General features: G+C 46.9%; 1 protein-coding gene and 1 long non-coding RNA gene across 2 annotated transcripts; one reads left to right on the forward strand and one right to left on the reverse strand.

Annotated features, from left to right (window-relative positions):
- The first annotated feature begins 190 nt into the window (after positions 1-190).
- Positions 191-23,920, forward strand: LOC123617870 (uncharacterized). Its single transcript, XR_006726147.2, has 3 exons — positions 191-410; positions 19,326-19,638; positions 21,629-23,920. It is a non-coding gene; the product is annotated as an uncharacterized LOC123617870 (long non-coding RNA).
- S100A11 (S100 calcium binding protein A11) lies at positions 2,395-7,222 on the reverse strand. The gene is made up of 3 exons (XM_010958397.3): positions 7,066-7,222; positions 3,567-3,719; positions 2,395-2,718 (listed from the first exon to the last, which is right to left on the reverse strand). Exons 1-3 carry the CDS (start codon positions 7,066-7,068, stop codon positions 2,563-2,565), a joined length of 312 nt encoding a protein of 103 aa, XP_010956699.2. The 5' UTR covers positions 7,069-7,222; the 3' UTR covers positions 2,395-2,562.
- Positions 23,921-24,267: the final 347 nt, after the last annotated feature.

Below are 24,267 nucleotides of genomic sequence, written 5' to 3' on the forward strand. Positions count from 1 at the left end.
ATGAAACTGACAGCGGTAGCACCTCTCGCCGCGGGGGCGGCCTTCCCAGCCGGGAACGGCGGGGCGGGGCGGGGGCGGCCTACCCAGCCGGGGAGGGCGGGGCGGGGCGGGCGCGGCCTTCCCAGCCGGGAACGGCGGGGCGGGGCGGGGCGGCGCGCTGGGCCGCTGTTCTCCCGCCCTCGCCCCCCTGGCGCCTCCAGTCTCGGCCCAGTTCCCAGCCAGTGCGGACTTCCCTTTCCCTCCCAGAGTCTCCTTTCTTGACTGTGGCCATCCAGGAATGCTTTCCTCCGGTGACTGAGGGAGATTCAGATTAGGGAGAGCAGAGAAACAAAGCGTGAGTTCCCGCCGGGGCTGCACAGGTGTGGTCCTCTCGGCGTCTCTGCCCGGATTCTCAAAACATCTCGCACCAGGTTCGCGGAGAGTACAGTAGGGTGGTTGTGAGGCTGGAGGGGGGAGGGTGGTTGAGTGAGTCACCCAGGTCCTCCTGAGGTGCGGGGGCGGGGACGGGTCCTCTCCCTCATCCCTGGAGCTGGGCCAGGAATTGGTGGTGGAACATTTAACTTCACGATCCTTTATATATTTGCGTGACTATGTAGTTCATTTCATATTTCGTTTCATTTATACATTATATAAAAAAGAGCTGTCTGCGTTAGTGTGGGCACTTTATTCTCTGCTTCTCTCCGACAGGACTACGTGGTAGCGAAATACTGGTCTCACCTTTCTACCATGTGATGAATACTCTCCAGGCTCTATTTCTAGGCTTCTCTGCCCTGCTCAGCCTTCCTGTTGGGTTATCTTATGGGGGGTGGGGGTGGCCCTGGCAGGGGATCATAAGGTGGAAGAGAGAGAAATGTGTATTTATCCCCCTGGCTCCCTCCTGCCTCTGTGCTCTGACAGTGGCTATTTCCATAAAGAAGGTCACAGCATCTGTGGGGACTCCTCTCCTTTGCCTGTAGCTCTTGATGGCTTCCAGTAACAGCTCCCTGCCTTGACCAGTCAGGCCTGGCAGGGCTAACAGCTTCCTAATTTCATTAGTCCCGGGTGCCTCGCTATCCCACGTGTTTGTCTTATGCCCGCGCACACCTTTAAGTCTCTTCATTAAACTTTCTGAGTGACCCTATGTTTCCCTTGGGGATCCAGTGTCCCAAGTCTGATTTTATAGCATTATCCACTTTTTCAGACCCGCTATATGCCAGGCACCACATTAGGTACTAGGTTCGAAGTGTGGGAAGACAGAGATGTAAAATCAGTTACAATACAGAGCGATAAGTGCTGTAACAGAGTTGAGAACAGTGCTGTGGAAGCACAGAATAAGGGCATCAAACCAGAATCCGGTAGGGGAGGGTGTAGGGAAGGCTCCCTGGGGGACGTGACACATGCTGCTCTACGGGACGAGTAGGAGGAGGTGGTAAGGGCACAGAGGGCTTTCAGGGCAGCAAGAGATCATGAAGGCACAGAGGCACAGCACTTAGTTATCAGTTCAGGAGTGCCTGGCAAGGCTGGAGAGAAGCGGAAATGTGGCTGGACAAGGGGGCGGGGACCCATCATGAAGGCCATCGGGTGCCGGAAGAATATGCATGTTACGAGGAACCAGTGCCTGGTTTTAACCATGGGAGTGACACCATCAAGTTTGCCTTTAAAACCTCTGTAAAGAGTGGAGGAAGGTGTGGGAGAGGTCAAGCTGGGGCAGGGTGTTTATTGGGAAATGGTCAAGGCTGTCTTTTCTGAAGGGTAGGGACCAGTAGTTGGCTGGTTAACTTAAAATCAGTTAAAATGGATATTCATAAGAATGATATTTTAAATATTTACATGTACGTTTACCAGTATTTTGCTTTACAGCCTTTCTTGCACAAATTATACTTGTAGTTTTAGTTCCTTTTTTTAAAATGGAGAATTTAAAGATACTTGCCAGACAATCCAAATGCAAAATGCTTCTAGATTTTTATGAGTTTTTCCCCCATTTGTTTACAGTTGTCTCAGCTCCACCTGCATCAACTACAGCGATCTTCAGTGCATTTTCCTAAACATCTTTGGAAAGAATTCACTTTGGCTTTCAGAAAGACAACTATCTTTTTGCACAGAGTCCTTTTATCCACTCATTGTTGACCCCCCACTAGAAAGTCAGCTCAATGAAGAAGGGACTTTGTGACTGTATCCTCATGACAGTGCCTGTGGTAGGGGGTGAACAGATATTTAATGAGTGAGCAGTGACAAGTTCCCCATCAGCCTGAGTAATTTAGAGGTGATTCTGGTGGTATCACTAGTCATGATCATGTATTCACTCAAGATGCATTTTTACCGTTTACTCTGCAGCTTCTGCTAACTGCTTCCATCAATCTAATATATATTCTTCCCACTCTTTTCCCTCCTTTGCACAAATTTACCAACTCTCCATTGTGGGCTTTAAAAAACAATACTATTTTATTATAACAAGCAGGAGTGGCCTGCATGGGGGGTAGGTGCACTGGGCTCAGGGTATGTGTGGGCTGTGAGGAGTGGATAATTGGGAGGCTGGAAGGAAAGAGGCTGAGTCAGGACACCAGGCCCCAAGGCTCCTCAGATTTACTTCTGGAAATGGGTGGCCTTAACGAAGGAGTCATGGCAAGCTATGGCCAGGCCACCAATAAGATTAAGAAATTCCTGGAAATCTAGCTGCCCATCACTGTTGAGATCCAGTTTCTTCATCATGCGGTCCAGGACACCAGGGTCCTTCTGGTTCTGTAAAGATAATAGTTAACAACAATGACATTAGTACCTTTATATTGCACTTTCTAAGATGCTTTCAAAAATGTTGCCACGTTTTATTCTCCTAAGAATGTGAGGTACAAGGTAGGGGGTATTAATGTTCCAGACACAGAAACAGACTGAAACAGGTGAAGTGACTTGCCTAAGAGGAAGACCTGGGACTTGACCAGCTTTTCTGGCTCCCAGTCCAGGGTTCTTTCTGTGACAATCAGGGGTTATTCAGTTTTATAAAAGCAGTGGGAAACTTTTCCCAAGTGTTGCATGCAACTCCAATTACAAAGGTACAAAACTCCAAGTACAAGAGTGGAGTGATCTGAGATGGAAAGATGCAGGCCCTGTCTAATCAGCCTCGTCCTGCGCTCATTCAAGCCCCCAACACACACACATGCTTAAATCCACTGGCTAAATATGGCGACTCGATTAATTTAGAAAGTCCTTTAGTTGGACATGTGGCTAGTGGCTACAGGTACAGAACATTATTTCCATCACTACAGAAAGTTCTACTGAACAGGGCTACCCTAGAGGCTTTGGGGCGGAGGAATAAAATTTGAAAATGCTTTTGTTATTCCATTTACCAATTACTCCATTTTATTAGCCCTTTTTAAATAAAAAAAAAATCACTGTTCCCCATGTCATGCAGTTTGATAACTTTGATCTTTCAAACACATTTGATTCAAAGAAGAGAAGAGGCGGCCCTTTAATAGTCACTCAGTGCTCACGCAGCCCCAGGGGCTCAGCTGCTGCTCTCCATCCCTGGCCACTCAGCCTGGCTCTGGTTTCATGCTGTAGGTGGTTTGGGGGGGTGGGGGTGGGGCCAGTACCTTTGTGAAGGCAGCCAGTTCGGTATTCATGAATGTCAGGAACTCGGTCTTGGAGAGTTTGCAGCTGTTACCATCCCTTCCGGCATACCTTTGGAAAACAGCAATCAGAGACTCGATGCACCGCTCAGTCTCTGTGGGGCTGGATATTTTTGCCTTTGGAGAAAAAAATTCAGGCTCAGAGAAGGGCAAGATGTCAAGGGCTGGATGCTAGAGAAACACTCTAGAGGATCTCATCTCTTCATTGGGTCAAAGTTTCCTAAAAGGCTGGGTCATTTTTTAGGGGGCTAAGGGGCCCGAGATAACCACGAGAAGTCACATTCTGTTCACTTCCTTCCCTTATCTCCTCATGTTTATTCAAAGTGAAAGGGGTGAGGGTAAATACAGAGCATGCTGACACCGCTTAGATGACATGAGGGTGTCATGGCTTATTGATGTTTCTCAAATTGGGGGTAAATATATGTATAGCTATATACCTACACATCCAGTACACAACAAGCATGTCCATAGATTAAAAAAAAAATCCCTGTTTTCCAAAAGTATATAGAGGCTACTGTGATGAATGAAGTGGCAGTTCTTTTTAAAGCAATACTGAATTCCCTGGACTCATGCATTTTCCAGAAGAAAACTGAAAGCGTAGATATTATTGTGTATGAGGTGGGAGATCTGAGAATTTTTTGCATGTTCAAAAGCAGCTTTTATATTTGAGAGTTAGGAACCATTACTTTTACATGTGAGGAGATTGAGGCATGAGAAGAGAATTGACATAGCAGAGCTACTCCTAGAATCTCAGCCTCCAGGTCGCCTTCTGCAGTCCTGGCCTTTGTTCTATTCTCAGATGCCACTAATTCCCACAGGAATGGCTGGTGGCACCTCACTGGTCACGGCAAACTAGGAAAGTTGATATGGGGGCTCCTGGGGAGCTGAGCCACAGCAGTGGTTGCACCAGAAGGACTGGGAGATTAAAATCCTGTTCTCGGCTCTGCTTTCCTTACAACGGAATTCTTCAAGGAAATTCTGTCATTCCCTGTCTGTCGATCATTCCAGCTGGCACCTGGGGCCCCAGATGTGAGAAACTGGTGGGCTCCCTCTAGTGGATAAGAGCCGCAACTGCAGGCTCTCAGGAAAACTTTCCGGGCCACACCCTTCCTTCGAAGCTTTATCTCTGCGCAGTAACAGTGATCTATATTTGGATGTTTGCAACGTAGCATTTAGCCATTTATTTGTCTTGGGATGGACTTCTTGGAGACCAGAGCTGGAGGATTTCAGGCCCCATAATTAACATGCTAAAGATTGTTACTGATCTGAGCCCTTAGTGCTGGTCCCCTTCGCTCTTTCAATCTTTCCATGTGCTTTTAACTGCCTAGCCAGGTGCCTGCTGCTCACTGCATCCTGGAGCATCTACAAAGCCCCTTCCAGAGTTGGGTTCTAAAGAACTCTTCTGGAGTGGATTCTTCCCCAACAGTCACATTGTTGAAACTTTTTCTTGAGAAAAGTATTGATAGGTTCAGGGTTTTGAGGAGAAACAAAATACCACAGCCTAGAAACAGATGTGTTTACACAACTGCTTTTCTTATCAGGACTAAAATTTCATTGTCTTACCAATGTGTCAGATGACAGGAACAAGGTTGGCTGGGAGGGCACACCATATAGGGCAGAAGTTTCCAAGGTAGGAGCAAGGGCTTTGTGACCTTTTTCTAGACCTACAGAAGTGTCCTTTCCCCTTCTTGCTTTCGGAATTCAGATAGCTTTGATTTTCCAGTGTTCTTCTGCTCCCTCCCCCTGCTTAGCGTCAGTCTTGACTGTTTTTTTTTTTCCCTTGAAAACTTGCTACCAGCCACATGGAGAAAATTAAAACCCCTGCATTTCTCCCCAGAGGTAATTTTCCAGAGCAAAAGAAAGAAACAATGATCAAATTACTTAAGTGGAACTGTAAACTTTGTAGTCCTGGAGGGGATTTTGGAGATGGTTCCCCCACAGAGAGGCCCAGAGACTGAAAAGCCTTGCCCAGGTTGGAGCAGTGGCTGAGGGGAAAAGAGAATGAGATCTCCTGCCTGGAAGCCACTGCTCCCCATTGCTGCATCTCATAGTTGTGTATGATGGGAATTCAGACAGGAAGGAGAAAACAGTATGATACATGGATGCTGTGAAAGAATTTTAAAAATGCATGCCAAACATTCAACATTAAAGAAAGAAAAAAAAAAAAGGGAGAGAGAGAGAAAGAGAAGTTACATCTAACAGAAAACCTGAAGTATTGCGGTTCTCACTCTTAATTAGTATGCTTTTCTTCCCAAGGAGCCCTGGTGACAAGCACCTTCCTTCAAGGCAGTCATTCCAGGTCTTCACCACCTGGTGGTGCTGGGTCTGCCTTTTCAAAGTTCCATGTGACTTCAAGTCTCCGTTTTTGCATGGAAAGAAGAGCCTGACAGACTAAAGCAGGGGCTGAAACAAGTTTTTTAAAGGGCCAGATGGTATATGAATGTATCTCAGGCCCAAGTGGTCCATATGGTCTCTGAGCCTCTGCTTTTGCAACAGGGCTGCAACCACAGAGAAAAATCATGAATGGGCGTGGCCGTGTGCCAATAAAACTTTATTTATGAACGCTGAAGTTGATTTTCATATAATTTTCATGTGTTACAAAGGATTATTCTTCCTTTGATTTTCTTTAAACGATTTAAATATGTAAAATCCATTCCTAGCTCCACGGCGGAGCGGAACCCCCATTTGGCCCGCTGGCGGAAGTTTGCTGACTTCCTTCACGAAAGAGGGGCCAAGGAGGAGGCAGATTTTGGAGGTGGATGAATGGAAAAGACGGAGAGAATTCAAAGTGGGGGTGGCAAGAGCTGAGAGGAGAGAAACAGGTGACGGAGTGAGCGCCTAAAAAGATGGTGGGCTAAAGGAAAAGGAAAGGAGGGGGCTTCGTGGGGCCGGGCTCCTCCCACATTCCTGGCCGCCGGCCCGCCGCCTGGGACGGGCTTCAGTTTCAGCCTGGGTCTTGGGCGTCTGCGGGGAGTTTGCCGAAACTCTGATTTCCCCCAGGGCTCAGACGGCTGGTTCTGAGACGTGCTCTTTCTGGTCTCTGTTACTAGACATAACCAGCGCCGCTTCGCAGAATTCCAGCCCGCCTTTACTTGTCTCCCGGGCTCCGGGGACACCGGCGGCGAGGGGCTTCCCGCACCGGCCGGGCACCCCGGCCCCCTTCCCGGCCGAGCGAGGGCTCCGGGCGGGGCGCGGCCCGCTATGCGCTGCCTCTAACCCGGCCCTAGACTTTCGCCGGGAAAACAAAAGAACTTGCCGGTGCTACGTCGAGGCTGTTATTACAGCTATAATTTAAGGTTTCTTTCTCTCATCCTCTCTTCCCTAATTCCTTCCCATAGATTCATTTTTCCTGCTCTGTTTCCTGCCACGTCAACAGAAAAATCCAAGACCAAGCCTGGGGAAAAGTATGCTGTTGCTTTTTTCTTTTCGTGTAAAAGGAAGACAGATAAAAAGCGCGCCTTACCATGTCGGCGAGGAGCGAGGCACGGGGCTGCGAGCGGGAAGCGGCGCGGCGAGCTCTGGGCGGCGGGCCGGGCTCCTGCGTCCCCGGCGCGGCCCCACCCGGCTCCGCCCCGCGCGGCTCCCGCCTTACTCACGCGCCCCCTCCTCCGCTCCGCCCGCCGCGCGCATCTGGGCTTGTCGCCGTCGCCCTCTGCCAAACACACGGCTTCTCCTTGAAACTCACACAAAACCCTTTGTCCTCGTCGAGACTTAAACCATCTCTTTCTCCTTGTCCTGTGAAACTGGAAGATTTTGGACTTTTCTGAATTAAAAGTTTTGCATAGAGGGGTTCGGGAAGTCTGTCCAAGTCCGTGGACTTGTCGGTATACGAGCTCACGAACTCCTGCTCATTCAAGTCAGACAGGCGGAAAGACCCCTTTTAAAAACGTGCAGCGCGGCATGTGGGCCGTAATCGCAGAGTAGGGGTTCCCCGGAAGCCAGGCTGTCTATTCTTTAACACTGGAAATAGTTAACAGACTACACTGGTGATTTGTGCCGGCCGACCGGAGCCCTGTTCTCTTGAACCTCTCTCTTAAACCGACAACAGTTTAAAAAACAAAATAAAACAACCCCCCTGACCCCAAACTGTTGCAATTAAAAATTGACCCGTGGGAGTAGGGCGTTTATCTGTGTGCAGTTGGCAACGGAGTTGGGAGTTGTATTAAGAATCCGAAGCTCTGGGTTCTAATCAGGGGCCTACTACTTTACTGCAGTACTTTAAGCAAAAGCCCTCACTCCGTTGAGCCTCCAGTTCCTTATCTGCAAAAGTAGGTGACGTTGCCGTTCCTATTTAGATTGTTACGATTATCAAATAAAATGATGGCTTTGAGAAAGCTTCAAAAACCGGAGTAGATTCTAATGAAAGACAGCAGCCTTCGGGGCGTTGTGTGAATGGCTCCCTGGCATCCCCTCTGCTCTTGCAGCCTCAGCTAGTGACTTCTGAGCAGATTTTCATTGCTCCTCAGCTACTCCAGACCCACTTTGTTTGTTTGTTTTTAATTGAAGTGTAGTCAGTTACAGTGTGTCAGTTTCTGGTGTACAGCACCATGTCCCAGTCATGCATATACATATACATAAATTGGTTTTCATATCAGGCCCACATTTTCAGTTGCTCTTGAATCCACTGGAAAGTTTCACCTGAGCCTCAAACTCAGTACTTGAAGAGATACTTGTTTTCTCTAAATCCGTTTCTCTCCCACCCTGCCCCCTCTGCTAACTGTACTGCCAGTCTTCTCTTCTCTGGACTTGAGAACTTTAGAGCCCGCTTTTGGCTCTGAATCCCTTTCTTACCCTCAAATCTTATCAAGGGCCAAGTACTTACTGTCAGGTTTATTTTTACACTCTCCCGAATCTGCCCCTCATATTTTCTGTTCCCACCTCCAGTGTTCTAGTTTAGGCTTTCATTTCCTCTTTCCTCCAATTTCCTAATTGGTCTCTTGCCCTCCAATCTGTTTTATTGACTATTAAAAACGTATTTTCTAATGTACAGCTCTGATCAGTTGCCTGCTTACAAACACAACAAAACGAAAGAACCAAGCAAGATGACTCTCCAATGCCTTTTATATCAAATCCAAACTTCTTAGCCTCTGTCTGGTTTTGAAAAACCTCTTTAACCTTAATTAATGAATGAATTCTTCAGTTCACTCATTCATTCAAAAATATTTTTGGAAAACTACACTAGGTGCTAAGCCCAGTGTTAGGCACAAGAAGTACAAACATGAATGTGATACAGTGCCTGCCTTGGAGGTGATCTGTGGATAGATTTTAGACCTGTGCTGGTTTGGAGGGTGTTCTAAGGGTGGCTGCTGGGGTCCACAAATACCCTAAAGGTATTTGTGAAATTTTTTGCATAAGAGAACTTTTTCTTGGGAAGTATCCATAACTTTTATCTGATTCTCAGAAAAACTCTGATCAAAAATATTAAAGAATCTTTAGTCTAAATGATGCTATACCTGCATCATGGGACCTCCCATACCACACTTCTTTAAGGGAAGCACCTCATTTACCACCTCTGCTGAAAAGGCAGCCCAGTTGGTGAATTTTTGCATGATTTGACTCCAGGCCCACTGTCACAGCTGATTTGATTGAAGTTAGCTCTGGACTCAAGGACTGCCTGTCCATAGAAAGGTAGTGGGTGTTTCATGACATGACATGAGCTGAGCTGGGACCATTCAGCTTTTTGGGAAACTGAAGTTAGAAACACATGGTGAGTTGGGCATTTGGACGAGGTGAAGCTGTGCATGGAGAGAATCATGAGGCCATGGCAAATCAAAACCACGAAGAAGCAGACACCATGGAGTAAGTAGAAGCTATGAAGTTTGGAAAGAATGTGCAGAATAGAGGGGGAAATAAACCAATTGCTAATTGGAAATGAATAAGTAGCTACTTGGATATTAGCTGAGTTGTGTCAGTGGTGATGCCCTGAGCCGGAGGAGCCTGCATTCCAACCTTCCCAGTGTTCCTGTTCTCCCTGCACCCGGTTGTTTAGTTTTCTTGAATTCCTGTAAGGCATCTGTTCTTTCAATAACTCCCCTGTCCTATGAGGTAGCTTGAGTGAAACCAAAGAAAAGAGCTAAATCAAGTAGGCATGAATTGTCCAGAATCAGATTGGGGGATCGGCCCCGCCCGGCTAGGGCTGCCTGTGGTGGCAGCTCCCCAGGGTCATGATGAAAGGGGTTTTCAAAGGAGGAAGAGTTCCGGGAAGGTGGCAGGCAAAGTAGATTTGGCAAAGTAGGTAAACAGCGTTTCAAAGTGAAGGGCTAAAGTGGGCAAGGAGCTGAGGCTGAGTGAGGGCTGGTAAATTGATACTAAGAGACAAAAATGAGATACAGATGAGTCAATTTATTCAGGAAACAAATGTGGGGACTCCCAGGGTGCAGGGTAATTCTTACGTGAAACCTGAGCTATGTTCAGGGCTGGGCAGGTTCTCAAAAGGACACAGTAGACAAACATGAAAACAGGGTGTGACCCAGGCACAATGACAATGCTGGGAGGGAAGTGAGCAGTTAACTCTGGAGAAGCAGAGAAAGTGTTATGGAGAGAGTGATGCTTGAGTTGGGCAGTGAAGGAAGAGTAAGAATTCACCAGGTGGGTGGGCACAGTGGCGACGCAAGGTGAAGTCATTACAGCACAGGGTTTGCGACAACGGACTGGGACTAGATTGTGGGGTTCAAAATCAGTGCCACAACATATTATCTGTATGCGCTCCAGCAAATCATTTATTTGCTCTGGGCCTTGGTTTCCTCATCTATAAGGTGGAGAGAATGGTAGTACTTACTTCACATGGTTCTTGTGAGGATTAAGGCATAATCATGGGGGGAGGGTATAGCTCAAGTGGTAGCGAGCATGCTTAGCATGCATGAGGTCCTGGGTTCAATCCCCAGTATCTCCTCTAAAAATAAAGAAATAAACCTAATTACCACCCCCCCAAAACCCAAATAGACCAAAAAAAAATATATAAAAAGACATAATTATGTAAAATGCTTCAAACAGAGAGCAGTGTCTTCAGAGGTAGCCTTACGTAATGGCTTGTGCAAAAGTGAGGAAGCATGAAGCAGATGTGTGTTCAGGGGGGAGGCTGTGGATGGTCCGTAGGTTTGGGAGGGCTGCAGAGGAGCATCCTCCCTGATAACCCTGTTGGTGCATGAAGCAGGGGGCGAGGACATCTCTGATAGTGGCCACAGGGCTTGAGTAGGAGACTTGAGGAGGTTCTCAGTGGTCTCAGAGGGAACTGGAAGGGGGAGCTGCCTGGCTGAGCAGTGCAAATGCTCAGGAAGCTGTAACTTTGCTGTGACTCTAATACACACGGTGGTGTGACTGTGTGGATACTTGGCTTTCTCCAGGGGTGCTTAGAAGTCTGGTCACTGGATCCAAGAGGGAGAGTGTGGTTAGGGATTCACAAATGGGTGTGACAGAAGGATAAGGCTGTGAAAGAGTTGAGGGTGTGAGTGAGAAAATAATCCACTGGAGTGGGCATTGAGTACAGGACGAAAAAGGAAGAATCAAGGACAAGGAAGATGGGTGGGCACAAAAATTTTCTCCATGAAATCAAAGGACAAGTTAAATGGAACAGGGGGATGGAGAGAGCTGGGGATGAAAGAGGTTAGCAGTACAAGATAATCTTCCAGTGGGTTTAATAATTTGTAGATAAAGCTCTTGTGATGGCAAAATCCAGGCATGGCCAAGGGCCTCAAACTGATTGCCATTTACATGGAGTAGGCGTGAAGGAAGGAGGGCAAGAAGCTGTGAGGGCGGGGGTTTGGGTGGGTCATCCTCGCCGATGCTCAGCTGTCCAGGACGGTGGGAGGAGTTAGCCGGGAGCGCAGGACTGTGAAGCGGGTTATGATGTCTGACGTGAAACTGGTACAAGACACCGATAGGTTGTGGCAGAGGGTCTCAGAGTGTCATCAGCCATTTCCTTTTGTGTATTCTATGCTTTAACAAACGGAGCCACTGTTTATCACCAAAAAAATCCTTTGTGTTTTCTTACCTCTTTGCCATTGCTCAAGCTTTCTCTGTTTTTGAAACATCCTTCATTTCAGTTCCCTCTGATGAAATTCTGTGGCTCCTTCAGTGAAGCTCCTCCTTCATGGAGCTTTCCTGATCTCTGCTACCCCTACGATATCCTCCAATAATATTTTCTAAAAAAAATTTGGGAGGGAGGATTTTAATATTCTGCTATATATTTAAGGGGTTTATGCTAATAAATGTTTGATCTTTTCTGATTGTGACTGAGTTCCTTGAAATTATGGATCTCTCTTGTTCATCTTTGTGTCATTCATGGCAATTTGCACACAGTGAGACCCAGTGGATGTTCATGGGATTGAACAAATAGTGTAATTTCAGAGGAGGAGCTGTGTTTGGTTTAATTATCTGTGACCTAACATTCAGGACTTAATGTTAAATAACTTGTTCCAAGAATTGTTTGACTCTTTGTCTTGTTTTTTGTGTTTTTTTGGCGGGGAGGATCTCAAGCTATTACTGTTAACAGTTTTAAATGTATATAAATTAACTTATTCAACAAATATTTATTGAGTAGCAGATTCTGTGCTAGCAGATCCTGAGGATACAGAGATAAAAAGTCATGGCTACTGCCTCTGAGAATCACCAAATCGAATTCTGTGAATAAAACAGGAGTGGGATCCTTCCAGAGACAGCCGTCTGCTTCAGAAGGTGTGCACTCAGCCTCTTGAGTGGGGCTCTTCCCATTTAAGTCCTGTGCTCGGGATTTACCTCTTGCAGATAAGCACTGTGGGAGAGACCCTTCGTTTTCTCCCATCATCCACAGCTCTTGCCCAGAGCACTGGGGCCACATTTGCAATATTAAGGAATGACTCCACAATCTCTGAGGCCACCGTGGTGCAAATGGAAACGCTGGACAAGGAATCTAAAGGCCTGACTCTGAGTTCCTGCACTCTCCTGACTAGATAAGCTGTTTCTTATCCTGAGCTTCAGTTTTCTCTTGTGTGAAATGGGGACAGTAATTAAGGAGATAATAAATATAAAAGGACTCTATATGGTGGCATGTCATACAGGTGTTAATTACTACTTGCAGTATTGCTGCGTGGATTAAATGAAGGTGTGCTTTGCAGACTGCACTTGGCAGATCCTGGGCGTCATTACTGTTGTCCCTTCCGGCCCTCCCCTCCTCTCACTTCCCCTTGCCTCTGCCCTAATTGCCGGCCCTCATGAACTCCCTCTCTTGTGCTTTTGTGATGGTACCTTCGGAGCAGCCACCGGCAGGCGGTCCTGCGCAAGCTGGTGGGAGTTCACTGCTTTCCGCCATTGTCTGCCCACACCTGCACCTTCCTTCTTACTCTTCTAGACGTCTGTCATGCGGATGGCTGGAAACCATCGCAGTCCTCTGCATAGTTGTTAGCCTCCAGCTGTTGTTGGGCAGAGTTGAGAAATTCTCTTTCACAATGACCAACAGCAGACTGTTGCACATATATTAAATTTCTGCTCCAAGGAGGCCACACTGTCAGATCCACGTCTAATCCATTGTGATCTGAATGTGTCATTAGAATATTCTCAGTGGATCTGTATTGCTTGGTTTTTTAATCCAAATTCTTTATCTTGGAATTCAAGGACCTGCAGGGTCTAATCCCAGCTATTTTTTCATTATTCCCTTTCATTCACTGCAAACTCTGGTCAAGTGGAACTTGTTGCTGTTGCCCTAGGGCGGGCTGATCCTCCCGCTGATTCTCACTGGTTTGCCCACAGCAGTTAAGAGACTGCAGTTCTTCCCTACCAGTCGCTAAAAGTCATTTCTTCTTGCCTGAACCCCTGAGTGCCAGTCACCTGAAGCCCCAGGCACCCCAGTCCCGCTCCTGGGCCACGTGATCCCCATGATCCAGTACCGGAAGGGTTAACGCACGGCGTGGTGAGGGTCTCTCAGACTTGCTCTGCCTGGTCCCCTGGCCGCTGTTCTGACTGGTCAGTACTGGGTCACAGTTTGAACACCTTCCAGTCTTTGGGGACCCCAGGGTTTCCTACTTGCTGATTTTTTTTTTTCTTGTGATACCTCCTTTCATCTGGAATGTTTTCCTCCGTCTTCTCATGGCCAAATTCTACTGACATGAAGACCTGGACCAAAGAAACCTTCCCCAGGAAGCTTTTACTCATCTCTTCCAACTAAAAAGGGTCTGTCTCTTCACGGACCTATCCTAGCCCTTTATCTGCACTTTTCTTGTGGCGTGTGCTACAGCCTGTCTTGAATTATAGCTATTTAAGTATGCACCAGTTTTTTCGTGTTAGGCTGTCAGCTTCTTGGGGGCCAGATCTAGTATAACTCCTTTTATGGGGGCACCACCCCCCAAAATTAAAGGGCATTCAGAGTCCTTCTCCTTCTCATATGCTGGGTCCAGGACAACGGTGTGATGGGTTAGTAGGAGGCATGAGGACTTTTATGTGACAAGTGAAGGATTTAAAGGTTCTTGTCTGTATTGTGGTCTTTTTTTTTTTTTCTGATGGTTTGACATTTTTGTGCAATCAGACTTCCCTCTGTTTCACCTCTCCCTGGATCCCATACCCCCAACCCCATCTCCTAGAAGGCCTTGGAGTGGGCAGGTTAGTTCTGCTGTGTTCCCAGGCTTTAGGAAGAAGATATATGAGTTAGGTCACTTTTGGGTAAAGATAATAGGAAGTTGGCTTAAGATAGTTTAAGGAATCATGAAATTATTATTATCCTTGTAACAGGAGGCTCCGCGGCAGGGGAGGCTCCCGGCTGATTGATTCAGCAGCTCTGTGGTGTCATCAGGGATGGGGTTTTTCTGTCTTTTTATCCCGTGGTCCACGTTACCATTATAATCACAGGTGGCACATCCAGGGTGTGTATTTCCTTGTTCACACCCAGGAGAGAGAAGTTGCTTCTCTTTTCCAGAAACCATGAGCAGGCTTTCTTAAATCTCATTGCCCCAAATGGCTTCGGCCTGCCCATCCCTGAACCAACAGATGGTCAAAGGGATAGAATTACCTCAGTTCGCTGAGATGAACTGTTTGGGGGTGGAGTGGGTGTTGGGGAGCTGTGTGGGGGAGACTGTATTTTCCAAAAATGGCCATAATGGTATCTGCCCTCCTACATGGCCTTCTTACAAGGTGACTTTCACAGTCTTTTCATGGAGATGTGGGATCTGTTTCCTCTCCTTGAATCTGTGTGGGCTTGTGGTGACTAATTTGGAAGTGACACTCTGTGAGCTGTGAGACTTGACGTTAAAAGGCGACGTGGAGTCTACCTGGGTTTCCCTTGGGATGCTCACGCAAGGCAGCTGGCCGCCACGCTGTGAGGAAGCCCGCACTGCTGGGGCTGGACCCACGTGCAGACGGACACAAGCCGGTGCCCAGCAGCCAGAGTGAGCCGTCCTGGAAGCGGGTCCTCCAGCCTCTGTCAGAGTGCCCAGCTGACACCGTGGGACACAGAGAAGAGCTGTTTTGTAAGCCACTAAGTTTTGGGGTGGTCTGTTAACAGCAACAGGCAGCTGGAACAGGGGCACACTATGGAAATGGTTCTGCTTCCGCAGTGTTTTCCCTGGTGTCTCACTCTTTTTGTCACTGGGTTTGTTAGATATCCGGGGCGAGGCCTAAGGTGAGGACGTTGAGAAGGTTTGAGGCCTAAAAGGAATTTTATTGTTGAGTTCAACTCATTCACTAAGTCTGAGAATTCTATATGGGATTTTGGGTTTAAGCTTTATAATAATATACAGTAATTTTGCACATCTCCCTCGAAAAGTTGTAGTGGAAGATGGCTGGTTGTATCTTGGATGTTTGGGATCCAAGGAAAGTAATCATGACTAGTATCTACTCCCTTTTTACTTAGAGTGTGGCTCGCTCTGGGAGGAGTAAGCCTTGTTAAGCTATCTTCTTAGCTGTCTTACCTACTCTAGGAACCAGGATCCTGACTCGCTGTCAGAAGGGTCCACTCAACTCAAGTAAATATCCCCCAAAGGAATTTATTTGTTTTAACTGAAGAAGAGAATGGCTGAATTCACACTTTAGGAAGTGTTTTTTCTTCTATATAGTTTTTGAAGTGTTCATTCCACCATAAATACATACATAATAGAGTAACAGTATAGGGCGTCATTTTGTCGGTAACAAATCCTGTCTCTCTTAGGGATCTGACCAAACTCCTTAACTAGGTATGGTTAAGGAATTATTGCCATCTTGACCGTCTACTTTGTCATCTCGGGTTTGCTTATTTCCCTGAACTTTCACGTACCTGCTCTTCGCCTTGCTGCCCCCGTCATACGATGCAGATCGGTCCCTTCCTCATCCTCAAAGCTCTTATTGTGAAGTCCTAGGGTTTGTCGACAATTTAGTAAAGTTCAGACCTCATGCACTGTCTTCACCAACTAATTTGCGGTTGCAGACTTGAATGTTGCCAAAACATAGGAGGTTTATCCTCTTTGCTGAGTGCACTTGGCAGCGTCTGCTGAAGTGGCCTGTTCCTGGAACTGGCTTTCCTTTCTCTGCACACCCTTTGCCCTGCAGCCTGGTAACCGCTGGGCTTCTGTAGAACATTTGAGCCTCTGGCAAGAAAGAACAAATTCCAGATTCCAGATGAGAGAGTCTCTCTTCTCTGTCCCCCACTTTGGTTGCCTCCTGAATTATAAGACCACATGTCCCTGTGGCTTTGCTCCCTCTGGGTTTTCATTATTTCAAGGTTGCTGTTGTTTCGAACACTGAGATACTCAGTAAATATTAGTTGGATGAATGAATGATTTTCTATGAAATCTTGGAGCTGACTGCATTAGATAAAGAAGCTGAAGGCGTTCCTGCTGGCCTCTGGCCCTCTCCCCATCCAGCAGAGCTGTCCACTGTCCCCACAGTACCCTGTACAGATGTCCTTGGCTGTTTCAGGCAGTTATTCATCTCTATGTACATCTCTTCCTGCTGAGAGTATAAACTCCTTGAAGACAGAGGCCATATTTTAGTTCAGTTTTTAAAAAAAATCTGTAGCATATGATGCAGTTTTGGCCTTCAATATGTAAATGAACGGATGTTTGAATGGACGATCAAGTGCATATGGTGGCTGCATGTCTTACATTTTTCTCCCATGATAGTGAATTTCAGCCTTTCTGTTCTCCTGCTTTATGATCAGACCTGTCAGATCAAGTGCTTCAATGCTTTATAATAAAGTATTTTCCTTAGACATTATGTGTATATATGCCTATATATGTACATTTTCATTTTTTCTTTTTAAACTCATAGTTATTATTAAAAAAGAAATACAGATTTATTACAAAAAAATTCCAATAAGGCAGAAGGGTTTAGAGTAAAAAGCAAAAAGCTTCTCATTCCTTCCTCTGTAATCTGTTTCTTGAGGTGCTTTCAGTATTCACTTTGTTTGATTTGCACATATGGAGTCACTCTGTGTACACTCACTCACCACTTATTTTGTTTTCACTTAATGATCTTTTTATATCAGTGCATGTATTTCCACCTTGTATTTCTTAATGACTGCATGGTATTCTATAATACAGATACAGTGTCAAAAGTCTAATAGTAAACTTTTATTGAAAGACAATTAAATGGTTTCATGTTTTTCCCTAAGAAATGTCCCAGAAATCCTGCAGCCATGCAGGCATATCTGAGGAGAACCTCTGGGAAGTAGTCAGTAGTTTCCAGGTTATAAGCATGTAAAATTTTGACAGAAGTTGCAAAATTGTCCTTCAAGGATTAGTGGTTTTTCATAGAGAAAACAAATCACTTCTTAGGTCTGTGAATCTGCAAGCCTGCTGAGACGTAAAACATCGGACGGGTACAAAAGGGTGACATGCTGTGGTGCAGCCTCCTGATCGTCCTGGATGTGAGGCATTTCTGGAGCCCATGCGGAATGCTGCTTTGGCTCTGGCTGGCTTCTTTGAGCCGCTCTTTACTCGCTTCCCGCCCAGGCCTTGGAGCTCCCTTTGCTCCACTTCAACACTTGGCAAAATCCCCCCGTTGCTTAGTTACCCCTTGATCAGGAGCCAAAGCAAAAACACGGGCCAGTCCCAGGAACAGGAATTACCCGTTTCTCCGTCAACCCCCTCCTGCCAGAGCGGTCTGCAGCTTCCCAGTTATTATCCCGAGTGTGGCCTCTTCTTGTGGCTTGTGGGTGCTGTTTAGAGGAACCGAGAGAAGCAAATGCACTTCCAGAGCAAGACAGTTTGAATTTTTAAGTGGCAAACTTAGAACACAAAGAAGGCATGTTAAGGAGGCTCACAACGTGGGGATGGGAAGGTTACTTAGTCGGGGAATATTTACTGAGCACGTACCCTGTGCCAGTTCAGTGCGCCAAGCACAACGAGGGGGTGTGTGGGAGGAGGGGTGCTGGGTGTGAGTGTGGCCGCGCGCCTGCTGGGCCGCCGGTGCTGGTTCCGTGTATCGGGGGTGCAGGGGACCCTGTCTTTAGCCTGCCCTCCCTGGGGAGAGAGGCCTGCTGCCCTGTCTCTCCCCTCCCAGCCCAGCTGGCCAGTGGGAGCTCTCACTGTGGGCAGGAAACTGTAGTGGTTTTGATGATTCAAGTGGAAAAAATTACGTTTGCTCTGGCAGGATTTGGGGCCGAGGGCAGGGTAGAGGTGCAGAGCCACTACTCAGGAAGTGACTCAGAAACATGTAATGTCTGAGCTGCAGTTTTCTTTATCTCTCTGGAGAGCCTGTGGGTGGGTCTGGGGATGGGTCCCTGAGTGGGGCCGCGGTGGGCTCAGTGGTCTGGCTCTCTTAGGCGCCCCTCGATTTCCTGACCTTGGACACCCCCGTAGCCAGAACTCTAACAGTTTAGAGAAGTGAGCACCACCTGTTGTCACAAATATTTGGTGGTTGTAAAAATGTCAGGAAAGCCCTGGCCGGAGGCTGCCGGAGAGAACTGCCGCTGTGGTACCTCAGGCCCTGTACCTCCTTCACTGCCCGCAGCCTCAGAAGGTGGCAGCCCTGTGCCTTCAAGCGGGCCCCGCAGCCAGGGCTGGCATTGCTGCGGGTCACAGAGCTGGTGGTGGGAGGGTGGGGTGGACACACCTAAGGCATTTCATGAACACACCTCATTCGTTACAGGTTTCAACTAGAAGACGTTCTCGAATTGCAGGAATCACACGAGACCTTAAATCCTTAGCATACCAGGAAAAGTAATCATTACCATTTACCATCCGGGTCCAACTGCACCCTTTTTACCTGTCTGTCTGTCTGTCTGTCTATCTTTTGAATCATTTTGTAATTTGTAGAAATAAGAATTAGTAAAAATAACTTTATTAGCAATTATAATAAGAATTTAGATTTAGAAAACGCAAATATTTCATATTTACCTGGATTTGAAGATACACATACATATGTATTTACTGATTTTGTGTGTGTGTGTTTTGGTGCATGTGTACATACGTGTACGTGGATGCGCACACACACACACACACATATTTAGGCACATATATATGTGTACCACCTTTGATCCATAACAGCAAAACAGTTTCATTTTTAGATTTATGAACACCAGATGATCCACCCAGTGACTGCTTTTATTTGTACATCACCTGTTTCTTGCCAGTTGCCTTGTTACACACACCTGTCTTCAGCACTGATACGGCATATCTAGCAAGTACATTTTGGTGCATAAACATTGTAAGAGATGAGAAGATAATGTGACTCGTCTTTTTAGCAGAATGGGGGTATTCAGGCTCATGCATAGCATCGTGTGACGCGGTTCTTCCAGCCGAAGTGCTCACTAGATGAGAACTCCGTGCTTGCTTTTGCCTGCAGGAGTGCTCCCTCCACTCGCTGGTTCTTGCGATCTTATTTGGACGCCAGGACAGCTCCTCGTGTTCTCTCTGAAGCAACAGTCTTCTCTGTCAGGGCACGCTGTCTTCCCCTACCAAGCATTCAGCTTCGGGATAGACACATACAGAGGTGTGAGGAAGGCAGGCGGCAACCAGCCAGCCAGCCAGAGCAGCAGAATAAACCCTGTTAACCACTGAGGTGACAGCATTTCACTGGGACTACGTGTCACCCTCCCACACGCTGACCCCTGAGTTGGAGTAACTTCACCTCGGCTGTTGCCCTCTCAAGACTCCAGGTATGAGATTTCACTTATGATCGATTTCCCCTTGGTCACGGAGAGCTGGCTATGGGCCTTTTTCTCTTTAACTTTTGATTCATCTGATAGTTGTGAGCTGTTTTCTTTGGCCAGTTTTTTCTCTTTGCCATTAAGAAAGAAGAAAATGAAAAATGAAGAAAATGAAAAATTCTGAATTCTCAACCATGTTCAAAAAAAGCTGAAAAGAAATACAAATCTATGCCACACATAAAGACTTTCAGAAATAACTTTTTGAAAGAGGATGCAGTGCTTTGGGTACCGCCTAGGAAACCTGAAAGATGATGTAGATGATGTCATGGTGATTTATTTCACTCTCGCAGCATCCTCTAAGCGTTCCCATCATTCTTTTATCTTGAAATGTTTCATGACAACAGAAAAAAAAATATGATCACTAAGACCTCAAAATGTAGCTTGGATTTCTAAAAGGATCCAGTGGATTCATATGGTAATTACAAGACAGAATGAGTTTTATTGTACTTTAAAAAAAAAAGTCAGTCAGTCTACCCTTTGTTCTTTAGACAAACTCTAGGAGAGAATAAAAGTTACGAAATATAAATCTTTGCAAATAGATGGAACTTCTCAAAAAAGAAACTCAAAATGTAAAATGTACGTTTATTTGAAGCTTACAACAAAAACCAGTATTTGTCTGACACCATAATTTCCTTTTTTCCTCCCAGCGTCTGGAGGCTTTGCTGGGGAAGAGATCAACCATGTACACAGAGGTGAAATGGCCCTGCTTCGAGTGTGGCAGGTGTCATTTGTTCAGAGCCCGACACCATGGTTCTGGAACAGCTGACATGGGCATCACCTCCTTATTTGCTTTTTCACCCCATGGAGTCCCTGATCCCTCATTTCTCTGTCTGTTGAATGTCTTTAGGCCTCTTTTCCTGACCTCCCAGGCTGGACCCCATGAGCCACCTGAGCAATTCAGTCAATGACAGTCTCGCTTCCCTTTGGTCATGTCTTGAAGTGGTTGTCTGTCCAGCAGGCCCCCGGAGACCCTCATTGTGGCCCCACTGCGCCCCCTCAGCTGTGGCCGGGCTCGTGGGGAAGATCCAGTAGTCATGGACTCGGCTCTTCCCGCTTCAGCCTGGGTACTTGTCAGCTCTTTACGTGTCTCTGATCCGTAAATTTCCTCCTCCTGTCAGGGACCACTCCACATTTGATGGTGCGTTTTCTCATCTCTCATCCTCCCACCTCTGCAGACAGGCTTCCCTCCTAATTCCTGGAGAAACACAGGCTCTTAGGCACAGTTTCCCTCAGCTTCTTCCATCCACAAGCAAATCTGCCTCCACATCCATCCTCACCTCTTCTCCCTTCTCGGGGGCCTGGGGGCCGGACCCCTTCTCTCCCGGGCCAGCACCCCTTCTGCCCTTGATCCTGCCTCTTTTGTATACCCTCTGACTTTGGCTATAGTTTCCCCTTAACGTTTCTTTAATCCTTCTCTCTAGGGGTTCCTTTCTCAGTGTATAAATACACTGAAGTCTCAATGTGAAAAAAAAAAAAGTCGTTCTATGCCACATACCAGGCAGGAGACAAAAACACACCAGTTATTTTAACAAAGAATTTAACAGAGAGACTTAAGTAGGTATCCGAAAGGGTAAAGAGTACCCTCGGGCACACGGGAGCAGAGTTTCAGGAAGCAGCCTTTACCCCCACGGCTAACGTCCACGGGGAAAGGCTGGAATACTCTGAAGGTTGGAGAGGGGCTTTGAGACTTAAGCTTCTGCGAAGAGGTGCTTCTTGCTGGTGCGGGGTCTCTGAGAGCTGGTTCTGTGAGGCTGGAAAAACTGCACACTGGAACAAAGTCCAAGCTAGTTCAGATTCCTCCTGCAGGGCTCCTCAGTTGCACACCGCATTCCTTTGTGGGGAAACCGCCCTGCGGGGTGAAGGAATGGAACAGGCTCAGGCAGGCAGGACCGGAAGCCGCGGAGAGGCTGATTCCTCTCCTCTTCTGGTCTCCCTCTAGGGTCCCCATTGGCAGAGCTACCTCGGATTCAGCTGCAAAGTGGCGTCCCAACCCCGGCACCCCGAAGCGTGCATGGAAGAGGAGCTCTGAAGCTGACAGACACTAGCTTAGTAACTGGCGCCCCCGCTCTCCCCTCCTGTTTCCTACACACCTGTGCTCAGTAGTCTTCCAGCAGCACCTGCTCTGTCTCAGCTGCCGCTCTTTTGTTTCCATGGCCTTTGCTATCATCGTGCCACTGAAATTGCTTGGAAAAGGCCTTCTAATGACCAAGTCCCTGCTCCTGTGCTTGCTTCGCATGGCTTCCCTGAGGGAGGCATGTGCGGACCTGGCCTCCACACGCTGGCTCCCATGATTGCTCACACGTCTCTCCGTGTGCCTCTGTGCTCGTTTCTTCTGCTTCTTCTTCCGGGGTCCCTTTCATTGCTTTCCTCTCAAATGCCCGTGCGCTCCAGGCTCCGACTCCCTTTCTTATTGTGCACACCCCGCTCCCCTCTCCCACCGACGGGGTGGGAAGGAAGCTCATTCTGTTTCATGGTTTTGAGTATTATACATAAGTTGACCTCAAAAATCTTTTTTTTTTTTTTCAGGGAGGGGCGTGGTAATTATGTTTGTTTACTTGTTAGTTTATTTTTAGAGGAGGTGTTGGGGATTGAACCCAGGACCTTGTGCATGCTAAGCATGCGCTCTACCACCTGAGCTATACCCTCCCCATGCCAACTGCCAAATCTTTATCTCTACACTCCACCAGCCTGCTGGCCCTCTCCACCAGGGTGTCCAACAGCCACATCAAATTAAATATGCCTAGAGGTGAACTCAGTAGCTTCGCCTTCAAATATGCTTCTCCTCCTGTTTTCTTTCCCCTTGAAGATTTTATTAAGTCAATTAGAAAAATGTCCATATTGAAGTCCATTTTCTGTTCTAAGTTATTTTGATAGTTTCAAAATTTAAAGAAAAACAATGAAAAACCTCTTCAGTAAAATTTTATGATTTCATAGGAATGCGTATTTTATAAACAAAGCTTAGGAGAGCCTATGATAGACTGTTGCCAAACAATGCAATCACAAATTAGTACATCAGTGATTTTTTTTTAAGCACAACGTGGAGCTATGCCTGTCTTTCTTTTGAATTTTTAAACATCTGCCTTCCTGAATTTTAATTTTTATGTCACACCATGTCACTTGGCTTTCATGAAACCTAAGATGATGCTGTTTTCCTTCGAGATTTGCCATCGCTTTCACAGCGTCAGTTACTTCTTCTTTAATCCACAGTGTAGCACTTTGTTTATTGTGAGAGATGAATCTGTCATGCCTGAAAGAGGAAGGAAAGTCAAGCTCTTCTCAAATACCGTACTTTGAGCGGACTGTGCCACCACAGATGCAACCCAGCCACGGGAAGGTTTGTGGTCCTTCAAGCACAGGTTTGGAGTCCACTTTAGCTGGCGCCCCACCCGGACCCACCCCGTCCACCGCTGAGATGATATCAGCTGCTTCTTATTCAGCACCTACTGTCTGCCGGGAAAAATCCCCATGTGGGATCAATGTTTTTTACACGTTTTCTCTGATCCTCAGAGAGTTAAAAAAAAAAATCTCACAAAGTCAAAAAGGGACAGAAGTGGGGCTGGCTCCGATGCCGTCCAGTGCTGCCGCGCTGCCTCCTGTCTCAGCCGTGGGTGCTCTGCGGTGACGTCTGGGATCTGCTTCAGGGCGACTCATGCGTGCTCTCCATCTGGCCGAGGACGCCTCTGGCAGATTCTGACGCATCATGTGTGCCCCGTCTCCACCCCAGGGCTCCCGCCGCTCTGCCCCAGCACCCAGCGCTGTGCTTCCTGCCCTCCTTGGACTCTGTTTCTTTCCTTTCTGGCCAGGGTGTGCACTTCCCTCCTGGACCCCAACCACAAGTCCTGTCTCCCCAAGTCCTGGAAATGCAACATGCACTTACTGAGCCTCGCTGTGTGCTTTCCATTGTGCTGGGTGCTGGGAAAAGGCATGGCACTGCCCGCTTTGTCGCACTATCACGTCCACTCTGCTCACTGCTGTATCAGCACCAGGAGTCCTGAGTGTTACACCTGGCCCCCTTAATTTTCTCTTGTAAATTATTGGGTACCTCTTGTCTGTCGAGTCATAGTTGGCATGCTTTAGAATAATTGCTCAACTGCTTTCACAGTTCTGCATAGTTAGGGATTTTAAAGATGTTAGGTGAAATGATAAATGTTAAATGCTTCTCGTGTTACTGCATAAATTGAATATGTGTTCATTCAAAGACTCAATTGTAAATACATAAACAACATCGCTGTGTAAGGCTAACTGTGAATTCACTTGGCACCCAGCAAAGCCATTTATTTATACTACAGTAAACTGGTATTAGATGCCCATCTGTGTTCAAGGTAGGTTATATTTGGAGTATATTTTTAAAAGTTTAACTTCCCTTCATTACTTAGTTATCCAGTATGTTTACTGAGGGTCTATCTGTGCCGGACCTTATTTTAGGGAGTGAAGACTCAGCAGGGAACAAAACGAGGTCCCTGCTCCCACAGAAACCACGTTATACACCAGTGCTGGGAACCTGCCGCACGATGTAGGAATCGCAGGGAGGAAAGGAGGAAAGTGCACGCAGGTCTGTTGTCCAGGTTGATTCCTCAG

The sequence above is a fragment of the Camelus bactrianus genome, chromosome 21 (genome assembly GCF_048773025.1).
Source record: "Camelus bactrianus isolate YW-2024 breed Bactrian camel chromosome 21, ASM4877302v1, whole genome shotgun sequence".
Lineage (NCBI taxonomy): Eukaryota > Metazoa > Chordata > Mammalia > Artiodactyla > Camelidae > Camelus > Camelus bactrianus.

Excerpts from the sequence above, each read along its gene's own strand:
- S100A11 (XM_010958397.3), bottom strand. Across the intron at positions 2,719-3,566 it reads AACTGGCTGCCTTCACAAAG|AACCAGAAGGACCCTGGTGT; the intron begins GTACTGGCCCCA and ends TTATCTTTACAG.